This window comes from Eutrigla gurnardus, assembly GCF_963514095.1.
Source record: "Eutrigla gurnardus genome assembly, chromosome: 6".
Lineage (NCBI taxonomy): Eukaryota > Metazoa > Chordata > Actinopteri > Perciformes > Triglidae > Eutrigla > Eutrigla gurnardus.
In genome coordinates, this window is record NC_139920.1 from 26,546,763 (window position 1) to 26,568,845 (window position 22,083).

The window sequence follows — 22,083 nt, forward strand, 5'->3', positions numbered from 1 at the left end:
TCCTTATAAAGGAGAATATGAATAGTTACTATCCCTCCTGAACCTCACATAATAGCTGTCTTTCCTTTTTGTCTATGTGTTTTGTTTTTTTTTGTATCACGGAGTCTGTCTGGGAGATTGTTTTGTACCGCGGCCTCATTTTGTATTCTGTGTGTGTGTGTGTGTGTTTCTGTGTGTGTGTGTGTGTACCTGTGAGAGAATTGGAATTGAGCCGTGTAATAAGCGCTGTGCTTTTCCAGATAGGATTGCTGAAACTTTAACTTCATCCACCGCGGCTCTGCCAAAGAAACGAAGACTGATGTTACTCCAAATGCAGTCTCTTTTTTCTTCCCCCCCCCCCCCCCCCCCCCCCCCCCCCCCCCCCCCCCCCCCCCCCCACAGGAACATTTCAGGAAACAGTATGCACTTGATAATTATTACCCTGGTAAAGGTGATGATGAAAACAAAGATGGTGGCTGTTGTATTCGGTCTTCCTAATTCTTAGATGATTACGTTTTTTTAAACCCGTTTAACCTTCACTGCATCATTTTGGGAGGCTTTGAAGTAAATCCCTTACGCTAGTAAAGTCCCAGTGAACAGTTGACTTTAATTGTGTTTAAATGCCATTTTCTCTCCAATCCCTCCACATCTCAGGGTTAGTTTAAATCTTCCCTCGGTTTAAAATGCCCACAAATCACCACAAACCTCTGCAACAGCCCCACGTATTTTTTACTAAAGCCCTCAAACTAAGCATCCTTATCACGTGCATTTTCTACTATTGTGAATTGTGAAGTTTTTATTTTCACTCATGTACATATGATTGTTTTGTGTCTTTGTGTATTGTATCCAGACGCAACAAATATAATACAATTTACTTTTTTAAAAGAATACATTTCTTCTTTCTCTCCTTTTTTTCCACCCTCCCCTCCCTCAATCAAGCGCTGAGCATCTTCCCATTAGTATGCTGGATTGTGGAATTTTCTGGGCCAGATCAGGGAGTAATCTGACCAAGTCTGACCTGGATTTGGTCGGCCAAATCCCCTTTCCTCCTGCTCCCAGCATTGTTGGGAAGCCATGAAAGCAAACACAAACCCCTCCGACTGACAAACAATTCAACTTTGGGTCGTCTTTTTCCAGTTACTGCAGGCCAACAACGCTCAAAGGTTGCACAGGAAATTAGTAATACTTCTGTTTTTGGAAACATAAACACTCGACTGCATATTTTATATTCGACCCGAGTTGAATCTATCGTTGCCTGTGCAACTTCTCAGACTCTGGGATCATAATTTTGCCTGGAGCACGTCTGCACATCCTCCCTGCAGCGCACTTAAAAGGCTATTGCACTACCAAGTGTCCAATTATCATCTTAATGGTCGTTTTCGTGTGATTTTTTTTTTTTGTGTGAATGCACCCTCGGGTGAGGTTATGATGACTAAACTGGGATGTGAGTGCAGTTGCATGTCTCTGTGCTTCTTCCTTTTTCTTATTTGACTTAATTATGATGTCAAATAATACATCCTGACATCAACTTCAATGATTCACTTCTGCCCGTCTTCTATTTTAGTTGTCGACGAGGTCAAAAACTAGTTTTCCATTTTTTGGAGGGGGTGGGGATGTGTTTGCTTATTCTTTGCAATGTGTCTGCGTGACTCACTCAAACTCTGAAAATTAAAAAATGTGAAAATGACAGTCACGACGTGATTATCAATGGATGTGACTGAGGGCTCTAATACATTTTGGTGAAGCGAGCTTCCACTGGGGCGTAATTATCATTTCCACATAATGAAGTGACTACAAAGGAGCTGTCCTGCATCCTAAGGAGGAGAGGGCTGAAGAGAGGAAGCGTGCAGAGAGGACCCATTTCTCTTTCCACTTGTGTTCAAGCACAGATTAAGCGAGCTGTGATACACACTCAGACTTACAACCTGAAACTAAACTAAAGTCAAGCCGAGCTATTGTACAGTCGGACTCAACTCTGGGATCAATTATTGCAAAGGAACGGTTCTTCCGTGTGGCCGCGCGGGCGTCCAACCCCGTTAGGAATGGCTAACCGAGCCGGACTTTCACTGCCCATCCCCACAAGGATACGTGCAGTTGGTTTTGGCCTAACTGTGCAAACGCTGGCTGTCTGTCAACACGGGCGCAAACACCCAAATGTTTGACTTCAAGGTGGTGCTACTAAACAAACCACAGGGCATTGTGTTCAAACAGCAGGCAACGCTCTGCACCCGTGCAACATCACACGGTCATATTTCTCGATTTTTCTCCTTTATCGCCGCTTCCAACAGAAATGCCTTTCAGGCCCTAATGAGTGAAACAAGACTGGGAGTGCAGTCAAAAGATGAGTGGCACCAAAGAAGAGAAATGATTCAACTATTTCAGTGATGATCACTCACTCACTCACTGTATGCAGCAGAGAAACAGACCCGTGCGTTTGTTGATTCGTGCCGCAGAATAAACCAGGAGCCGGTTTTATATCCCGGAGCGGCAGATTATAAGCAAATTGTTTTGTTAGAATAACCCGAGGTTACCGACATCATGTGAAACATTTTGTCACGTTTCCATTCCGTCTTCTTTACGGTGTTTTTTTTTTGTTCCTCATTTCTATGTAAATCTATACGTCGAGGCCGACATCCCAATCTGACGGTTCCGTTTATGCTTTCTAAATCTTATTATAATGTGTTAAAGGAGAAGCCCCTTTTACACGAGGCCCTCGCTGACCTTTCAAGCACTTCCAAATTTTCTCTCAACACCAATCTCATGTAGGTTAGCTGGCAGAGGCGCAGAGCAGAGTGAGTGCTGCTTATTATGTATTACTTTGCTTTTGTAGTCCCTCCACATCGTTACTCATCCAGTATGCTTAAAGGTGCTCTCCCCTCTGGCAAGCACAGCTATGGCAGTCGGCTTGGAAGTTAGAAGTCTTTCAAAACTCCCTGTCTTTCTCCCCTCCTTTTTCCTCTGTCTCTCTTTTACTCTTTCCTGGTGTCCCCCACGTTTCTCTCTCTTCCTCTCTCGCTCAAGTCCTTGGAGAGCACCTGACTGACGTGTTGTTCAAGGATGAAAAGCACAGCGGAGGGAAATCCAAAAGCAAACAACACAAAAATATACATGAGAGGACGGGAAAAGACACACACACACACACACCACTCAGTGGCGAAACCCTGAGGATTATCACCAACGTGCTACTGGACACTTCAGGGAAGACAGCATCTGCTCACTTACATATTTAATACAGCAAAAAGAACATTGTGTTCTCAGGAAACTCATTTTCACTTTTGAGTAAATACAGAGCCAAACACGAGCGATGCGCTCACGAATAAACCCTCTCCAAATTCAGACAGAAACGGGGTTCCTCGCCCCCTTTCAAAGCACCGCCTTTACATCTATGTTTTTCCGCCAAATTATGTAAGGTGTTCAGTGGCGTGTCTCCGTCTCTGCTCGAGGAAATTCAACTCTCTGCAGCGGCAGTAAAGTTCAGCAGACTCTCACCGACGAAGTGTCCCAGCACACTCGCTCTGCTGCTTCTCGATGGGCAGTCGGCCTGTTACAGGACTCAAGACAAGCAGGGGGGGCCCCACAGGAGGCGGCGGGCAAGGTTACAACGAGGCCATATGCTCGCCCTGTCGTTCCCCAACTGTTCCTCCGATATTGAAAACGACACAATGTTTTTTTTTTCCTTCAATCACGCGCAGCACATTAATATAATGGTCGATAAAAAAATCTAAAAAGGCACCTGGCTCGAGGGGCTGCACCCACAAACGGAGGGCGACTAGGACAAGCCACTTATTATTCCACATTGACTATAAAATCAGCCATGATTGTGTGTATTGCTGCTGTGTTATTTAAGGGCTTCACCATGTGGGTGGCTGATTGGAGGGGAAACTCCCAGATGAAAAGACGTGAATTCAAGGTCTTTAACACAGAAACACAACCAGGGAGTTATTTGTTTCCAATGTAATCAATAGCATATTCAAAGTTGGCACTGACCCTGCCTCCACGTTGTCACTGTCCCTTTAAAAACATCTCATTTCCATGTTTTTATGAGCTGAGAAAGCTGAGAAGTTTTCACTGGACAACAACCTTCATCAATTTCAACAAAACGTTTTTTCTCTAACATTGAATAAACCCAACAGAGATCTATATGTGTGTCTGTGTGTGCATCTGTGCAGGCATGCATCTATATTTTATACATTTTTGGTTCTATGTTCTGTACATTGAGGACATTATTACTTTTGTATGCCCGTGCTCTTGAAATGGACTTAAATGATTAAACATCGTTTCAAACGAAAATTCAAATCCTCATTATACAAAACCTTTAAAACATTGATGCAGGCGTTCATGCACACACACACACACACACACACACACACACACACACACACACACACACACACACACACACACATATACATTCAGAGTTAAATCTTTCAATGTAACCGCAGCATGGAAATAGACTTTGTGTGCACAGCATGCCGTGAGGGAAAAAAGGATTAATAATAGCCGCTATGACTTCCACTCTATTGTTTTTTCTATCCAGAAGAGTGGTCATTACTGGCTGATCCACATGGTCCGCATGCAGGCAGGAGTATTCTAAGCCTGCAGCCCCCCCCCCATGTCAGTGAGTGAAGTCATATTTTAACAGGGCACTACCAGAGGAATATAGATTGCTCTGCTGACTAACAGAATGACTAACAGAAGTTGCTTTGAGTGCCTCACTGCTGAGTGACAGCAAACTGTCAGGGCTTTTTTGTGTGTGTGTGTGACTGTGCTGCTGTCTTTTTGAGTTCGGATGCTGCTGCCGGAGAGGGAGGGACCCATTCATGCAGCCGCAGTTGAGTGAAAAGGCACCTAGGAGGCATCTTTGGGCTTGTCAGACACGAGAAATCTAATACAGACAGCCAACACTGGGAATTTGAAAGAAAAAGAAACCCCGAAAATAGCAGCTGTCTCTGCATAATTGGAACAAATGGAAGTTGGAATCTGCAGCAGAAAAATAAAACAAGGAAAACAACTGGGATGTAACGTGACACTATTTGCTGACAGTCGGGATAATCCGGGGAGAGCCGTGCCACGGGCAGGCTGTCGTTTGTAGCCGGGCAGTTTATAGTTTGTGTCAAACTCGTGCTAATCTCTGATCTTGGAGGGTCGCAATTATGTGCACCCCTACTATTCGTCCTCCGCCCCCCCCACCCACCTCCCTGCCGTCCTCCCCTACTCCTCTAAACCCCCTCTGGTATCCTAAGCAGCATTTAATTGTGAAGGGCTGAGCCAGGGAAGGAGTAATCAGATGAGAACAGAGGCAGGGAGAATCACGTGGCTATGCACTGGCTAACGGGGGATTAATAACAGTGCCGTCTTGATTGAAGTTCAGCTGCACTCCCTGGCAAATGGGAGGTGGGGATGCGAGGGTGGGGGCGGGTGGGGTAGAGTGACAGAAAAAGGGGAGGAAAAGAGAGTAGGAGAGAGTTGCAAAGACAGAGGATGTACCGGGGCTCTTAAATGAGAGCAGGAGAGGAGACAGAAATGGGGAGAGAAGAGGGAAATAGAGAAAGGGAGTAAGAGCAGTGAGAGGGAGTGGGAGGAAGAAAGAGCGAGGATAGGAGGCAGCGCAGCGCAGTGTGTGGGGGAGAGAGAGAGAGAGAGAGAGATGTAGAGACAGGAAGCCTCCGCTGCTACTGAGCCAGTGAGACGCAGGCAGGCAGAGAGAGAAGACGGAGAGAGAGACAGAGGCCCTCGGCATCTCCAAGGCCGGCCCAGTGAGGGGGTGAGGGGCTCCAGAGCAATCCAACAGGGAGGAGAGGCAGAAAACGGAAGGAAAAGAAGCGGGGTGGGGTGGGGGGGGAAGGCAGGGTGATAACATCAGAATCAGGCTTCAGCAGGAAAAGGGGGGGTGGACGGGATCTGTGATGGGGAGGGCGAAACGCAGATAAAAGTTTTGGAGAAAGGGCTAAAGAGAGCAGCGGTGGAGCGGACTGAGTCTGTGTTAATGGCAGAGGTAGGAGGAGATTCATGGAAAAAGCGGAGGAAGCTCTCGGGAGTCCTCCTGTTCCTCTTCTGCTTCGTTTTTCTGTGAGGCTGCTGGACGCCATCCATCACCATGTTCTCTGACAGCAGGGCTTCAGTGCCTGGGGAGCAGAAAGGCTTCAAGCCCCACGCCCCTCACTTCATCCCCTGGCTGCGCAATAGCCTGAAGCCCCACCACAGCAGTGACCTGGGGCTCAATGGACCGTACAAATCCGGCTCGGAGGCCCGCAACAACCTGACCCCGCTGGAGAGAGCCAAAGGGATAGGGTTCTTCTCCATCCAGGGGAAGGGACGGGCGAAGAAGGGGGAGGTTCGGTGCAATGCCGTTGGGATGGCGAGGATGCTGCCGGTGGTGCTGCGAGGTCACCACATCCTGCCGGGCAGTCTGGGGAAGCAGAGGGAGGACAGTCCTGCCAGGGGGAACCGGTCTCCGGAGCCGGATCCGCTCCCCAACGCGCAGAGCAGTCCAGGGGACGGGCACCTGAGCAAGAGCTCCACGTCTGCCCAGGACAATCACACCTTTGTTAGGAACCCCGGCAGCCACCTGAGCCTCTTCGAGTCGCAGACTGACGGGACCAGCACCTCGGTCAGAAAGTATGGGCCCCTAGTGAGACCCCCTCCTGTCCCCGTTCCCGCACTGCTCATCGAAGAGCCGAACTGTGAGGTGCCCGTCGTGATGGACACCGAGGACAGGAGGGGGAAGGTCTGGGACTACGGCAGCAGTACCACCTATCGCAAGAGAGACCTCCATTCATCCAGCTGGGTGAGCTCAGACACTCAGGTACTAAGAGGAGGGCAGCGTGGCTTCGCCTCCAGCTTCAGGAACTCCCAGAGCCAGAGAGACCTGAGGGAAACACCTGTGGAGGGTTTCAACGGGCCCCTCAACGGAGTCATCTTCTCCACTGAGGTTCCTCAGAGAGGACTGGGCTGCACCACAACGCTACGAGGCCCCAGGAAACCCAGACCGAGCTCGGAGCGTATCGCGGGCCTGGGCCAGAACCAGACGTGGGTCCAGTACAGGCCAAGCAGTGACATGAAGCCACAGAGGAAGGAATCGGGCTGCAGCAGGAAGGTTGTCCGACACCAGATTAAACGGGTGGTGGACAACCTGGAGCAGGTTCTCACAGCACTGAGGGACGTTCACCAGGAAATGAAAGAGGTATGGCTTTTATTGTTGATTCTGGGTAACAATTCACCTGCACAATCATGTCTTTCCTGGACTCAAAAACAGAGAAGTTACCGCATCCTCTTTTATGCATTTTGGTGTTTCCTCATGCAGGAAATATTCATGCTTAGACAATGAAATAAAAAAAAAACCTTGTGGGCTCTTACTCTCACAGATAACAAGGCTACAAATATACATCCTCAGCAGAATTTAACATGCATTAAAAAGTCAGCAGCAGGGTCGGATGAATGCACCGCAGTCTGCAAACTGTTTCTGCAACTCTCCTCTCTCATCCGTCTGGTAGACAACACCGCTCAATTCATGCTTACGTTTTCATAGAGGTGAATGAGACAATAGTTATGCCCCATTTGCATGATGCATTCAGGGGGCTGCTGATACACAGTTCCTATCTGCATCTGCCTTCTCTAGCATCCCCCCCCCCCCCCCCATCTCTCTCTCTCCTCATGGACAGATGCTGCTCCAGGCACAGCTGGATAGCGTTTTATAATCCATTTATGTCTGAGTATCTCTGCCTCGTATTCCTCGTGCTGTAAAAGTGACACGTAAATCTCGCCTCTTGGCATTTGATCTGCTTCTAAGGGGTCGGGGGCTAAACCCGGGGTAGTAACCTCATCATCCCGACTGCAAGGTTTTAGTGTATGACAGTATTAATATAACACTGATGAAAGAGCATATAGGCTACGCCGAAAAAGAGGGGGAGCAAGCAGACACTGTGATCGAAAAGAACCCAAATTTTCACAACAGAGACGACAGATCAAAGGGAGATAAGGCACCAGAGAAGACTTTGGTCGCATATTTATTTCAAAGCCCTGTTTTATCATTCTGTTGCATGAGACGCAACCCCTCAGTTTTATTAAATAATCAATCACGTTTATAAAAAAGGTACTGGAGAGAGCTTTTAAAGCATTTTAGACAGACACAACATACACATATTAAAGCGACGCTAAAGACATCCGAAAGAAGAAGAAAAACATCAGAAAAGCGAGCTCGTGCATGAATATTGTCTCCTGCAAAGGCATTTTGACAGATCAAAAACTGCGCTGACTTAGAACCTAACCCCAAGCAACAGTTAAAGAGTTGCATGAAACTTACATGACTGAGCTCTACACCAAATATCTCTCAGCACTCATCAGCACTATATGTACCTGACCTGAGGGGTTAAAAACATGGTTTAATAAACACTCTGGGGAGCAGCACATGAGGGTCCTCTCCTCTTTTATCTCCTCTGAATTCTGACATTAACAAGCAGCCCAAGAGTCTCTTGACGTGCATATATATATACATGCTGTACTTCAAAGTCCTATGAAAAAAGCCTCGCCCAAAAAGCTTCAGCTTAAAAAAGAGCAGAAAAAAAAAAGACAAACCAGGTCATCTTTTGACATCAGCGAGGAAGTTGTTGAACACAGAGAACAAAACAATAATTCATCGGTTCCAGCGGCGGCCGGGGATTTATCTGCGCACACAGAGCAGGTGGAGAGATGGGTCAAACATTTTCCCCAGTGTAATTTTCTACAATCTCTCCTGCCTCCGTCATTGTACATGTCTCTATGTATTACGTGGGCAAGCACTCATGCGCTTCATGCTCTGCACTTATTGAAATATATGCATTGCGACGTGTATGCATGTAAAACAAATCATATATTACATGGTGTGCTTTGCACGACATGTATCGGAAAGGAAACCCACCTAAATAGGGCTTACACATTTCCCATTATAATAATATCCTTGTTTCTATGCTGAGGTAAACATTTTTGTGCACTAGGTTGCACGAGTGGCATACTTACAGGCTGGTGCTATACACCTGGAGAGAGTCCACTTCTGTAACAGTCTGAAACGCTCCAAATGCAGAAAAACATAATTATGCATGAGAGGCTTGCAGTAGGATTGGTTTGAAGACTCGAATTGGAAGGAAAGTCTTTAGGTTACAGTGTTGCTATGTAAGCTGCTGATAGTGTAGAACCAGCAGTGAATTGATGAGACGGTCACGATTAATTGAGTTATTCAAAACATTATCTGGATTATTAATAATATCTGGTTTAAGCTTCTTAATTGGGAGGATTTCTAACACTTTAGTAATTAGAAGAAAAAAGAAATCAACAGATTAAACAACAATTAATATAATCATGAGTTTCAGGTTTTCTATAGGCAATAAGGTATTGCACTTTTACAAAAAAATCAAAGCAACAAGGTTGAGATATTCAGATAGTCCCTGTGTCTTGATGCAACCTAATAGTCTTTAGACAGATTCCCCCTGATAAACCAGCACGTCTTCCTTGTTTCAGTTTGTCACTCAGGTAAATTTAATGGTTTCAAGCTAGAAAACTCCATTCAGAGAAATAGTGTTCTCCTGTTTCCACAGGGTGAAAGCACTCCTCATGTAAAATCAGTGGAGTGCTTCTCTTTCCAATCGCTTATGTCCTTTTTATTCACGCCCATGCCGTATCTATTTATCCATCATAGGTGGTGCAGCAGATTGACTATCTAACCTCATCCATTGATCTGAATGCGGAGGAGCAGCAAAAGACTGAAATGGGTGGCGGCGCCAACCCTCCCAGCGACAGCAGCTGCAGTTCGGGTTCCAGCTCCAGTGAAGTGACTGTAGACGGCGTCCATCAGAGGCCCTCGGAGCCTGAAGACCTGCCAGGAACCTCGGACTCATCTGGCAGCCTCATGAGAGGTCAACGCGTCAGGAGCCAGTCGCCGCCAAATTTGCTTCTGTGCCCACTTACTTCTGGGCTCTCATCGGAAAGGAGTCGAACTCTTCGGTTCTGCAGTCTGGGGTCTTCTCCCAGACAGGTTGGGCCGCCGCAAAACGACACTAACCCCCCTTCATCCAATCCCTCTCAAAACCTTACCTCCAATGACATTATCTTGTCTCCCCAAAGAAGCCTCCCTGTTCGGCCTCCCACTCCTGGTCTCTCTCCTCTAACAGTAAACCTCCATCACCCCAGCAGCCCCGGTTCTCAGTCCCCTGGGCCATCCTCCTCCATCGGGGTCAGCCCCGTCTCCCCCCTGTCTTCAAAGCCTCACCCGCCCCCCACACTTAGTCCTTCTGTCATCATAGAGAACAAAGTTGGGTCTTATCAGACCCACCCATCTGCTGGTCTGCTCCCTCCATCATCGACCCAGCCTCCGTCTGTCAGCTGCCCACCCACCATCTCAACCCAAACCGCGTCCAACGCTGACAGAGAGAGGCGAGCATCCTTAGCGGAGCCCGTTCCCAGACCTTCGCAGGTATGCGCTGCCCCCGAAGCCTCGGCTAAACCACCGACGGCGCAAGGCCGCAGAGGTCGCAAGCCTCCTCCGTATCCCCACCACAGACCCTCTGAGCACGCGAAGAAAGTGAAGGAGCCACGCAAAGCTCCTCCGTACCCTGAGAAAAGAAGATTGCTCTCGACCACAGTGTGAGACGACTGAGAAGGCGGGGGGGGAGGCTCATGATTGAACAGACCCACATTCACAGCACCAGCCGCACGAGTGGAGAGTGATTTAAGGTTCGCCAAGTTGAGCTGCGACCAAGTTTCCAAGGTGACAGGACGCAAACGCAACTTGGGGTGAGTATGTGAGGAAGAACAGCTTGGCTCTGCGGACGTCCTTTTCTCCGCCTCTTCTTCCCCACCAATCTCTTGAGTATATACGCAGAACATACACAGGGCATCACAACATCTGTCTGGGTCACTGCTCCGGTAACAAGAGCCTCTGTACAGATGCTCGCTTGCTCACCCAGGCTCTCGGACTCCCACAGATTGCACCGTTAAAGGGCAAAGGCGAAGGCCTAATTAGATAGAAATAGGAAGGAAAATGTAATTATTGCAAGATGACAAGACAAAGTAAGGACTGATTACTTTTGCACACTTCAACCTATGCAGCCAGACCGATCCACTCCTATGTATCAGCATAGTCAGGGTTAGATAATTGCTGTCAAGAGTTGCTTCGATGTAACGAGAACTCGGTGCAGCTCAGGGTACTTTGGCTCAGCGGTGTGAAAAGCACACGCTGGGGGAGGAGAGGCTGTAGACCTGTGATGGATCTGGAGACATGAATGAAGAACTTAGCAAGTCCAGATAAGAAGCGAACAGGCCGGGTGGTTCCGGGCTGACTGGGTCACCGGCTTGGCGCCTGGGTGCGCATCAGGGGAGACAGGGTGCAGCTGGCCATTCGCTGTACCCTTCACCGGGCCCCTGGTGTTACAAAAATTCCATCTCCTTTGCTGCCTCTGGTTTGACCGACCCGCCACAAGCCCCATCTGTTCCCCTCCAAATGTCAGGAGATGCAAAGAGAGAGAAATAGGGGGAAAGTGGGAGGAAAGAGAGGAAAACCGGCACAAGAATGTTGGATTTAATGCATTGTAGGTCCAGGAAGGCCTCTCTGAAACGTAACTTTACATCACGTTTATTCCAGTGCCTTCTAATGGCTCTTTAAAAAAAAGAAAGAAATAAGTGTGTTATTCTATATATTCGCTTAACAACAAATCGGATGAAAAATATCAAATCCAACCATAGCCTATGTTTTAATTTGTCCCTCGTTACTTTCTGACTTAATTACTTAATTTAATTTCCTATAAATAGCCGGAGACTGTCGTTTTTAGCAAATGTTAATCAACCACGAGCCGTGGATTAACACAGCTGGTGCTCTATAAGAATTTACGACAGCAGGAGAGTGAAAATGGACTATAGTGTGTGTTTGTTCCTGCTAATGAAAAAACTGTGTCATAGGAATTAGCTACATCAGGCTTTCCATAGTAAATAGGTTACCTTGTTAGTGGGCTTAGTTCATGTTTTGGTCTTTTCATCGATTTATTGACATGAAGAAAAATATCAAATAAATGTCACAAGATTTCGTCTACAGTCATGCTAACATCAGTATGCTAGCATGCTCACAATGACGATGTTAGCCGTGTTTACCATGTTCTGCTATGTTCATTTAGAGCGTTAGCATGCTAACATCAGTATGCTAGCATGCGCACAATGACGATGTTAGCCATGTTTACCATGTTCTGCTATTTTCATTTAGAGCGTTAGCATGCGTTAGCATCGCTAATTAGCAAAGTGCTATGCTAGGGGTGGGTGGGGGGGATTCTTACCTTATGATGCTAAAGAATAGAATAGAATTTTATTTAAATAGGGACGATACAGTTGACATAGTTCCAATACAGAGAATGCAACTGATGTGCTGTACAGAGTTTATAGCTATTGCTAATTTTCGACTCTTGTCCCTAGTTGGGCTTGTACATGAGCAATAAAATAATGAGCATAAAATTATATAAATGATCAACATGCTAATAAAATACATTACAGTACAATGGAATATAAAGCCTACACTGTAGTGTACACCAATACACATACCACAAAACCATTCCTCCAATTCACTAAAGTGTCAAGGGCTGTGAAAAACATTTACAGAAAAGGAAAACATTTTTTATGTCAACAAATATTGTGTTTCGTTTTCACCTTGAATTACTTCTTCAGGACTTTAACAAGGAAAAGATTGTCTTTGGTTGAACTGGTTGATCTATATATATAAAAACCAATGATGAGGGGCTGCAGGCATTGTTACATCGCATTGTTGTCGTGAACCTTTACAATTTATCCTGATGGGAACATGGATTTCCGTCCACCATTTTTATAGTAATCCCAAAAAATGTGAGTGCCAGTCTGCTGGTGGCGCCAAATTAAAAGCCAAAGGGACACACAAAGTCAGGAGGATTCATCTGGGACCATGTAGATTTGTTTAAAATGTCATTGCAATAGACATTTCAGTCTGGATCTGAGTTGGACTGACTGATCCCCGGAGCCCCCTTTGCTTCTGTGACTAAAAATGTTTCTCATTTCTCTTTTAATGCACGCCATCATAATCTAAGCCAGTTCTTGGCAGCATCAAGTGTATATATTTCCCTGATGGTTGTACTGTAGGGGGGGGAAATGAAAGTAAACATCTCTACTGGTACCAGATGGTAAACAGTAGTGATACGAGTTCAGGGTTTGGATGACAGCATAGAGGCAGCTTTGAGACTCGGAGACGCAGTGAGCTGGCAGTAAACAAAGAGATATTGTGCTACGGAGACTTATTACTGAATGGAACAACCACCTTGAGAACAAAGTGTCACATGTTTGTTTTTACCCACAAAACTGGAAATCAAGAGTCTGAAACGGTCACGTCTTTGTAAGACGCTTTAATTACAAGTAGCAGACTCTGTGGGAGTTTCTCGCCTCTGCCAAAACGCTCCCACACAATAGATTTCCTCTAAATGATATTCAGATGCTTTATAGCTGCTGTCATCATTAGATTTTGCATTAAAAGCTTCACGTGACCGCGGTATCAACGTGTAATTCTTGTATCGCAGGATTCAACCTCGCCGACGCCGATTTGACTACAATCAAGACGAGCGATTTTCCTCTTGGCTTAACATAAAATGAATAAATCCCTCCTGACTCTATATCTCTATAAGCCCACAAAGATCAACGCTCTATACATTCCCATATGTGCCTGTGGATTTAGTCGATCCTCCCTGCAAAGCCTCTCTCTCCCCAGAAATTAAGAAGAAACAATGGAAGCTCTTAATCTCATGGAACCATTTATCCGAGGACAATATATATTAATTGAGTGCGCTTACAGAATGCATTTTCCATCATTTTGATTTGAATATAAAGATTCATATGAAGTCTCATTTCTATGCTGGAGGTTTTTTTCCCGCAGGAGCCCGAGTTTAAATTGGGAAAACATTAGCGCCGGTGCTAAAATTGCAGTTATTCTCGACAGATATGACGAGGGAGAATAAAAAAGCTCTCAAGCCATGTTCGCTGTGGCCCCGGCTCTGACAGTGCTCAGAATATTTAATGCCTCAATGCTGGCACTCAAAATGTCTCCTCTTTTCATGTTTACTCTTTAACAAGGCTGTGGGAGGTTCAATCAGATCATGACTGACATAACAGGAGAAAAATATTGAATTATACGCAGCACAGTGACAACGTGTCTTTATTCAAACATCCATCACATTTCATCACGAATCATAACAATCTAGAAGAAAAAGAAAAGAAAAAATAGGAAGAGACGTGTATAAAATGAGTAACATCTTGTGTGTTTTCGAACAGCATCTGGACCTGGTTACTTCCTGTTGTGAACCCAGAGGGAACCCTCAAGGCGTGATGACACGGGGACACGCAAACATCCTGAGGATCACCTTCAGACAGACCAGAGGATCCGGACCCTGATCCAACCAAGGTATGACAATCCAGAGAACTCATGTGATCTTCATATGTCCCTTATGTTTTAGTTTTTTGCAGTTTTTTTCTGCTGCAGCCGTCTACTTAAAATGATCAAAATGACAGTAAAACTATAATCTTTTATGCGTATTACTTATATCTTATTTTCCCAACAATTAATTGACATGACATCCTTTAAGATTTAACCAAAAACGCACTGTGTATAATGTACATCTTTCTCTTAATATAATTTATGAAAGCTGCTATCTCCTCAATTGCATGAAACCCTTCTGGCCAAACAACCCAAACGACACAAAGAGTGATCACAAGTGGTACCGATTTGTGATTTTTAGGGGATGAAACGTGTGCTTACGGTTATCTAGAACAGATGAATATGAACCGAGAGTGAGGAGCTCAGAACAGAACACAGACTGGGGGGAAAATGTAATTGTTTATGTGTATGCAATGACGCTATTGGAGATTATTCACTTTCCTCTCAGGATTACATTAGACGGATAAATCCCTCTCTCCTCTAAGTGTGTTATCTATACTCTACAAGCCCCCAGACACCAATCCTCTATACATTCACATACGTCCCCAGTGGATCACAACAGATTGGGTCTCTGTAAATCTTATAGCCTCAGAAACTAAGGAATAACTAGGGAAGCAGACATTATGTAGTAAAAAAACAAACTAAACTGATCCTCGCTGTATTTTTTTGTGTCCCAGGCAGCATTTTCAAACCCCTTGTAAAAACATACAAGGTAATTAATGTACTGACGATCTCAGTATCATCCCACGTCCCACCAGTTTTTGGTCGTTACTCCCACGAATCCATCCTTCATTGACTAGCGAGCCGAGACACAGAAGCCCGACTCAGAACTCCACGCGAGACCGAACGCCGAGTGAGACTCCTTACAGCTCGTCGTGTCGCGTCCGTCCGATGGCGGTCAGTTTGGAGAGCTGAGCGCTGAACTTTCCGTCTCTGTGGGTCACTGCAGGCGAAAGAGAGGAGAGCAAATTACAGACTAAATTAAAACCAAAAAGAAAGGACACTCAGATCCACTGGTGCAAAGCACCTGAAACCAGCCAGTTTCTGACTGCAGAGGCAGCAGTTTGAGATCGCAGGTCTAGTCCAACCTGCACTGTCTGTTGGCAAGGAAAGCAGCAGCAGCAGCAGATTAGATCTTCTCATAAGGAAAAGTAATAGCTACTGCAATTTTGACACTTGTGCCACTTGCGATCAACGACTGTTACTCATTGTTTCTCAGCTGCACTTTCATTTCTGTGCCGCTTGTAGTTTAAATGTGATGGTTTTGGTCACTGCTGAATAAGGAAGACCTCCTTATAGTGCATCTGCCTTCCTGGAGATTACTTTGGAGAGACTGGGTCATTGTTCATTGTCTCTAAAGCAAAAGAAAACATGTGTGGATGCAGAGGAAGGAAATATTCATGGATACTTTGCAGTGAACTAAGCGTTTTAACAATGCGCTTTTATTAATTCACATAAATCTGGTGATTATCATATTTCAATACGGTGATTATTTCAATGACACATTGGTCTGAAAATGATAAATTCCAGAGATGAATGAACAGAAAGGCAGATAAAACAGTAAATGTGTTTGATAATTTGCGTTTTATAGCCAGAAGAACGACTTCTGATTCCCATCTCATATCTGGAGATGAGGTCGATACAGTAATGTCACTTTTTTATCACCGTCTAACCAGCTGGTGGTGTAAGCTTTGACTGTGAAAACCACCACTCTGTGCTGGGGAGCCATTTTCATACAAATGAGGAAGGTATCCAGTCCTTACAACACACACGCTGTAAAACCTCAAACACAAAGCCATCAGCGGCTATAACAATCTGCACTTTGGACACTCATTACCTGCAGGTGGCACGAATTATAAAAATTGGATTGTTACAGCTACAGGACATCCACAGGTCTAAACTGTCCTTTCTTTCCTGTAAGTGGTGCATGTTGGTTCATGCATTACATGATACTTGTTGAAAGGTTCCCCTTTGTGGCAGATTTCCAATAAATTTGTGACTGCCGGCTTAGCCTATTGATATAGTTTGCATCTAAAGAAGCAATTTACCTCCTGCACAACTGTTAAGAAGTTTATCTCCCCAAATCACGACCGGAAGAGTTTCCCAGAGGTCCCACAAAGATGGGATTAACACAAAGTCTCTGATAGTTCCTCGAATTTGAGTAGATAAGCCTCTCTTGCTGTCGTGACTAATCTGCTGTTACAGTAAATTGCTGTGTGATTTTTGTGATCCTGCTAATCACGGTCCGGAACTGGAGCCGCGGTGGGGAATTTGCGCAAGAACTGAACGACGAAAAAAAGCAAATAATGCCACTGGGACAAATGGCAACCCACTCACAGCTGGAGCACACGCTTTAGAGGCAAATCAGCGGGGAAGTCGCGACGTGATGGAGGGCGGAGGGAGGGAGGGAGGGAGCGGGAGATTGACGTGACGAGCAGAGGGAGTTGATTGAACACTTGGAAATACAATCAATTTCTCACCTGTTGAGTCCCCGACGGCAAACTCCTCCGGCTTCAAAGGCACGTCACTCTGTCCTGCGGCCGCCGTCTGAGACTGGAGACGAAGACGGTCGCGGAGGGAGGGAGAAGAAAATAAAAAGATACACAAAAACAGGATGAGAGGCGGCACAGGAGATTTCTTTTTTCTTGCAACAGACGGGTTGGGAGAGTAGGAGGATGTGGCGACAAGGTCAAGGAGATGCTGCGAGGGGGGGGGTGGCAGGTGCGTTTGTTTGTGTATGTGAGGTTATTTCTGTCCCATCATTTAGTGAAGTTTTTTTTCCCCCTGTCTTCTGCTTGCAGGGCACGGAGCCAGAGCAGGAGGAGGAAACGTGTGCTCTGGCTAATGACAGAGTGTCAGGTCTGCCCTTGCTGGGGGAAGGAGGCGTGTCGACGCGTGCCTCGCGTCAGCAGCGATGACCACATCAGACTCCGCTAAGTGACTGAGCTCAGGAAGGAGTCCAGACATTAACCTTCCACGAAACATTATGTGCAAAGACACGGGGAGTTTGACTTCCAGGAGAATTAAAGCGTTTGTGTTACTTTAGACTTTGACTCCGGCTGTGTTAGTTTATCAGAAGTTGGGACACAAGCCAGGATGCTGCTCAGACATCCTTGAAGGACAGTGGACGAGATGTCGTCGTGGACATGTGGAGCACATGATGGGTTTCTATGGATACATAAGTGGAGGGGGGGGGTGCAGTAGAGCAAAGGATCAAGGTCTAACGTGCGTGTTTTATTCAAATCTACTCAGGACTTTGTGGTCAGGTAAATTCAGCGATGCTCTCAGATGATGATGATGATGAAGATGATGATAATTGACATTTTTCAGACTATGATGAGCATTAACGCCTTTTCAATTGTGGTTACATTTGTAGCTGAACTAATAAAGCAATTGGTCGAGAGAAAATGCGACACGTTCCCACTTCAAAATGTGAGGATTTGCTTCTTATTTTTTGTTTTATATCATCATTCATTTCATATTTGGGGAGTTTTTGGACAGAAAAACATCAACATTAACATCAAGTCTGTGTCCATGTCATGAATCATGAAATGTAAGACACCTCCTAACCCCTTATATACAGTAATGTAACATGCATTTACACGAGAGAGGGCCCACTATGGCAAAATCACAAATTCTCTAAAAAGATTAAAGTGTCGACGTTGACAGCAACCAGTTTTCTGGTCAAGAAAAGCAAAATAAAAAAGAAACCCTGTGCATTTATCTCATCCCTGAGCCTGACAAATGTATCGCTGGCACACATAGGTGGGTGGTTTATTATTTGCAGGCGACGCAAAAATGTTCATCAACCCGTGCTTTGCCTTGATTTTCTGACATTTGTGCCGACGCTGTAAATTCTACGCTCTAAACTTGTTTTGGGGGGGCGAAGGAATAAGGAGGCTTTAATCTCAACGCTGACAGGGTGCATTAAAAGTGCGGAGCGCCATCGAGGAAAAACTTTTTACTACGCTTTGTCTTTGTTAAGGCAGCAAAGTCCCGGAAGCTTCTTGCTGCCCAACATAAGCTGCACTCCCACGAATCACCCCGTAGGGGGGCAAGCCGAGGACCTGGACCTGAGGAGGTTTGTCCTGGGTTGCACCTTCAGCATCATAACTATATTTCACAGGGTCACAAAAGATGTGCAAATCATTTTTTTTAAATAAGATTGTGGATTATGCTGTTTTATAAAGGATCGAAATAGGAGGTTTAAGTCTAAGTCAGCATAAAGACATGTAAAAGATCCATTTCTTCCATTGTGTCATTAACGTTTTGACAAATAAGATATAACTGATATATGAGCCATGTTATACGGGGGTTACCTTAACTCCTATAATAAATGACTGGATTGATTTCATTACATTTAACGCTGCAGAAATGAAACAGTATTAAGCCGATGATGACCAGCAACGCTGGCTATCCCCTGTGGAGGAACGTGATCAGCCGACGACATGCAGACAAATGAATGTGAACAGGACGGAGGGGGTCGTATTTCTTTTATACTTACATATGCATTAGCATATTCAATTTTGGTTCCTTTCAGTTCGGCTTTGAACTGAGTGAAGAACAGGTACGATTTCCCCTGCGGCCTGGCGGAAAATGAAAAAAAAAGGAATATTTGTTAGCGATGTAAAGTCATCTGCATACATTCACACTGACGTCTGATATGAATACGTTTTAACCAGGTGGTTAGAATCGATTGTTTCTCCTCGTCTCTCCTGGTGCTGTCACCATTAACTACACAGAGTGACGCAGCGGGAAGAGACGCAGACGGGACAAAATCTCACTGAAGACGAGCTGAAACTCAGGGTAACTGAGCTGAAGAAGATTCTCGACACTGTGTGTGTGTGTGTGTGTGTGTGTGTGTGTGTGTGTGTGTGTGTGTGTGCGCGTCTCACCTCCACACAGAACAGGAAAACAGCCTGTCGTCGTCACTCAGGCCCACGCTCATCAACCATTGCTGTTTGTCACAAAAACAGAACATTATTTATGCATGAAATCTGCAATCATTCAAAATCTATAATTAATAAAATTATCCTGGAGAGAGAGAGTGTGTGTGTGTGTGTGTGTGTGTGTGTGTGTGTGTGTGTGTGCGTGCGTGCGTGTGTGTGTGACACTCACCTCATTAGTTCCCCCTTGTGAAGCATAAGTGAATGAGCATTCATACTCCCTCTGAAATTAGAGAGTGTAACATGGTGCTAGTTAGTGCATCATTAAGTCTTCATATTACTTTCATCCATCAATTACTTCCACATGCTATTAATAAACACTTTCCACCGATCTGCTGATTGTTTTCTCTCAAAGAGGCATTGCTTAATTAGAGGGACAACGTAAGACTGCGGCTCGGTTTGAGAAATGTGTGTTGATGTGATCGTTTAGTGCAAATTCACACTCATTTCTGCAGCTTCGCAAAGGCAGGGATTAATTTGCTTCTTTTTTTTTTTACAGGTTTCACATCATTATAAACCCAAAGGTCTGTTGTGGCTGCTGGTCTCAAACAATGTGCTTGAGTCATCAGTTTCTCACGGCAGGCGTTTGACATGTCCTAGAGGAAAAAGCACAGATGTAAATGTTCCACCTAATATCGTGCCACTAGAATCCCTACTAAGCGAGAGCAGAGCCATAAAACAAAAGTACCGCTTCTTGTGATTTTGCAAACACTTGCCATGTTGGAATATCTAGCAATTTTACATCCTTATTATAGGGCGTTGTCATGGCAGCACCAGAGCCACTATGTCATTAGTAACACCTGTACCTTTCTTGTTATGTCAAAATGTCTGCGGTGGAAAAAGGCCTATTGTGACAGGCATGTGTTATTACTCAAGCCAATTTTAGGAGCAATTCATACATAATAAAAGGAATAACTGACAATTGGCTTAAATCATAATCATAGAAGTGATTTTAGACTCTGGTTTAGACTTGAATTCTCATTTTAACATAAGAAATCCTTATAATCTCATTAATATCGCCGGATCAGAAGGACCTGCTTCAGCTCTGAAGGATCTGATAGCCATTTAGACTATTCTCTTTTTTTTCACTGGCTTATCTAAAATGTCTTTAAGAGAACTCCAGCTACACACGGCTAGGACAACAGCAAGTGTTGACTAAAACAAGGGAAACCAATCTCATTACCCAACTGGTAAAAAGCTCTAAATGACCTTGCTCCTCCCTACACCAATAGGGATTTTATGTTCCAGCCACTAAAGTCCTTCACTGCTTTTCTTTTAAATGTGACCCATAAAAGTACTGGTGAGAGTGTCTTTTTAATGCCCCTTTACTGTGAAACACACTGCCTCTGGGTATTAGAATAGGAAACATCCTCGATACTAAAAAAAAAAGGGGAGATTATAGCCCTATATTTTGAATCTGGCATTTAATTTGGAGTAATGATTTAGCCTTTGATTTTAATTTTCATGGTTGTTAATTATTTGTTTTATCCCTGGTGTTATTATGTATATATACTTTAATTACATTTTTATTTTACTTTTAATGTGTTTTATGGTTAAATTGTATATATTGTTGTGTTATTGGTTTGTACCCTCCCCCCCTTCCCTGTTAGCCAATGAATGGAGGTATTGTGGCGCCGACGTGTCAGCCTCTCACAGGCTGTGTCGTCATCACGTAGAAGTTTGTTTTAACCGTCACGTCGTTACAAATACCGACTATTGAGAGCGTGTTTGACACACTTTAATGACAGAAAGACACCTCCGCCACACATACAAACTAATTTGTGACGTATTTAACGGTGTACTCGTTCTTGTCAGCCGCTTTATCTGCAATGACAACCAAGCTAATTAACTAGCAACGAACGCGGTGAATTAGCCTACATTCAAACGTTAACGTGTAGTTTTAGCGTAGCTTTGTTTCCGGGTTGGTTGTTTGAAAGCTAATCGCGTTGCAAAATGAATCGCGATACTTAAATACGGTCACTTACGATGGCCTGAGAGAAAGTGTGCACCACTCCTCCCGGTTTGACGTTAAACTCCACCGTGTTCGTCCGGTCGGGTGACGCGTCAACCGGGATAAACGCCACCGTGGACACCAACACGAGCAGAAACGCCAAATCAACGGCACGGCGGTTGTTTTGGGTGGCCATCTCTTCTTCCGCAGATGTCTGTGTGCTTGGTGTGTCGCTGCGAGTGGCTCCCCGGGTAACCGGTATCCTCGTCGCACGTGGATGTCGTCACATCAGGCGTCACACTCCCAAAACAAGGTAACAAAATACATTATTGTATTTATTAAATAACACAAATAAAAAAATACACTTTTTAGAGATTAACTTATTTGAATACTGACGAATATAAGTGCGAGTACATAAATGATCGGTTATGCTACCATTCGTGGCCACAAGATGTCGCCATTGTTCGACCAATTTTGTACATTTATTTTTAATAAAAGTTGAAGTTGAATCATCGTGAAAACGCCTACATTTTATTTTCTCGTGACACATTTTAATCTAATCAAGCGGAGCAGTTTTGATAAAGCATCCCAACTCGAGGTCCATCACTTGAGCCATCTCCATGGCAACTGAGCAAACTCCATCCACTGACGATAACGCCGTTAAAAACCTCCAGAACAAAGATTGTCACAGTAGATTCTTAAAACTCTAAATAGCCACACAAACTATAGTTAACGCCATCTGA

At 44.9% G+C, this 22,083-nt stretch overlaps 1 protein-coding gene across 1 annotated transcript; it reads right to left on the reverse strand.

Annotated features, from left to right (window-relative positions):
• Positions 1–14,146: 14,146 nt before the first annotated feature.
• Positions 14,147–21,602, reverse strand: mydgf (myeloid-derived growth factor). Its single transcript, XM_084011907.1, has 6 exons — positions 21,375–21,602; positions 19,562–19,612; positions 19,339–19,400; positions 18,948–19,029; positions 16,924–16,996; positions 14,147–15,386 (listed from the first exon to the last, which is right to left on the reverse strand). The coding sequence occupies exons 1-6, from the start codon at positions 21,534–21,536 to the stop codon at positions 15,307–15,309; spliced, it is 510 nt and encodes a 169-aa protein (XP_083868033.1). The 5' UTR covers positions 21,537–21,602; the 3' UTR covers positions 14,147–15,306.
• Between the last annotated feature and the right edge of the window lie 481 nt (positions 21,603–22,083).

Coding starts and splice junctions, on each gene's coding strand:
- mydgf (XM_084011907.1), bottom strand. CDS start 21,536: ATGGCCACCCAAAACAACCGCCGTGCCGTTGATTTGGCGTTTCTGCTC. Junction 19,401..19,561: donor CACAAGGGGGAACTAATGAG/GTGAGTGTCACA, acceptor TGTGACAAACAG/CAATGGTTGATGAGCGTGGG. Junction 19,030..19,338: donor TTTTCCTGTTCTGTGTGGAG/GTGAGACGCGCA, acceptor ATTTTCCGCCAG/GCCGCAGGGGAAATCGTACC.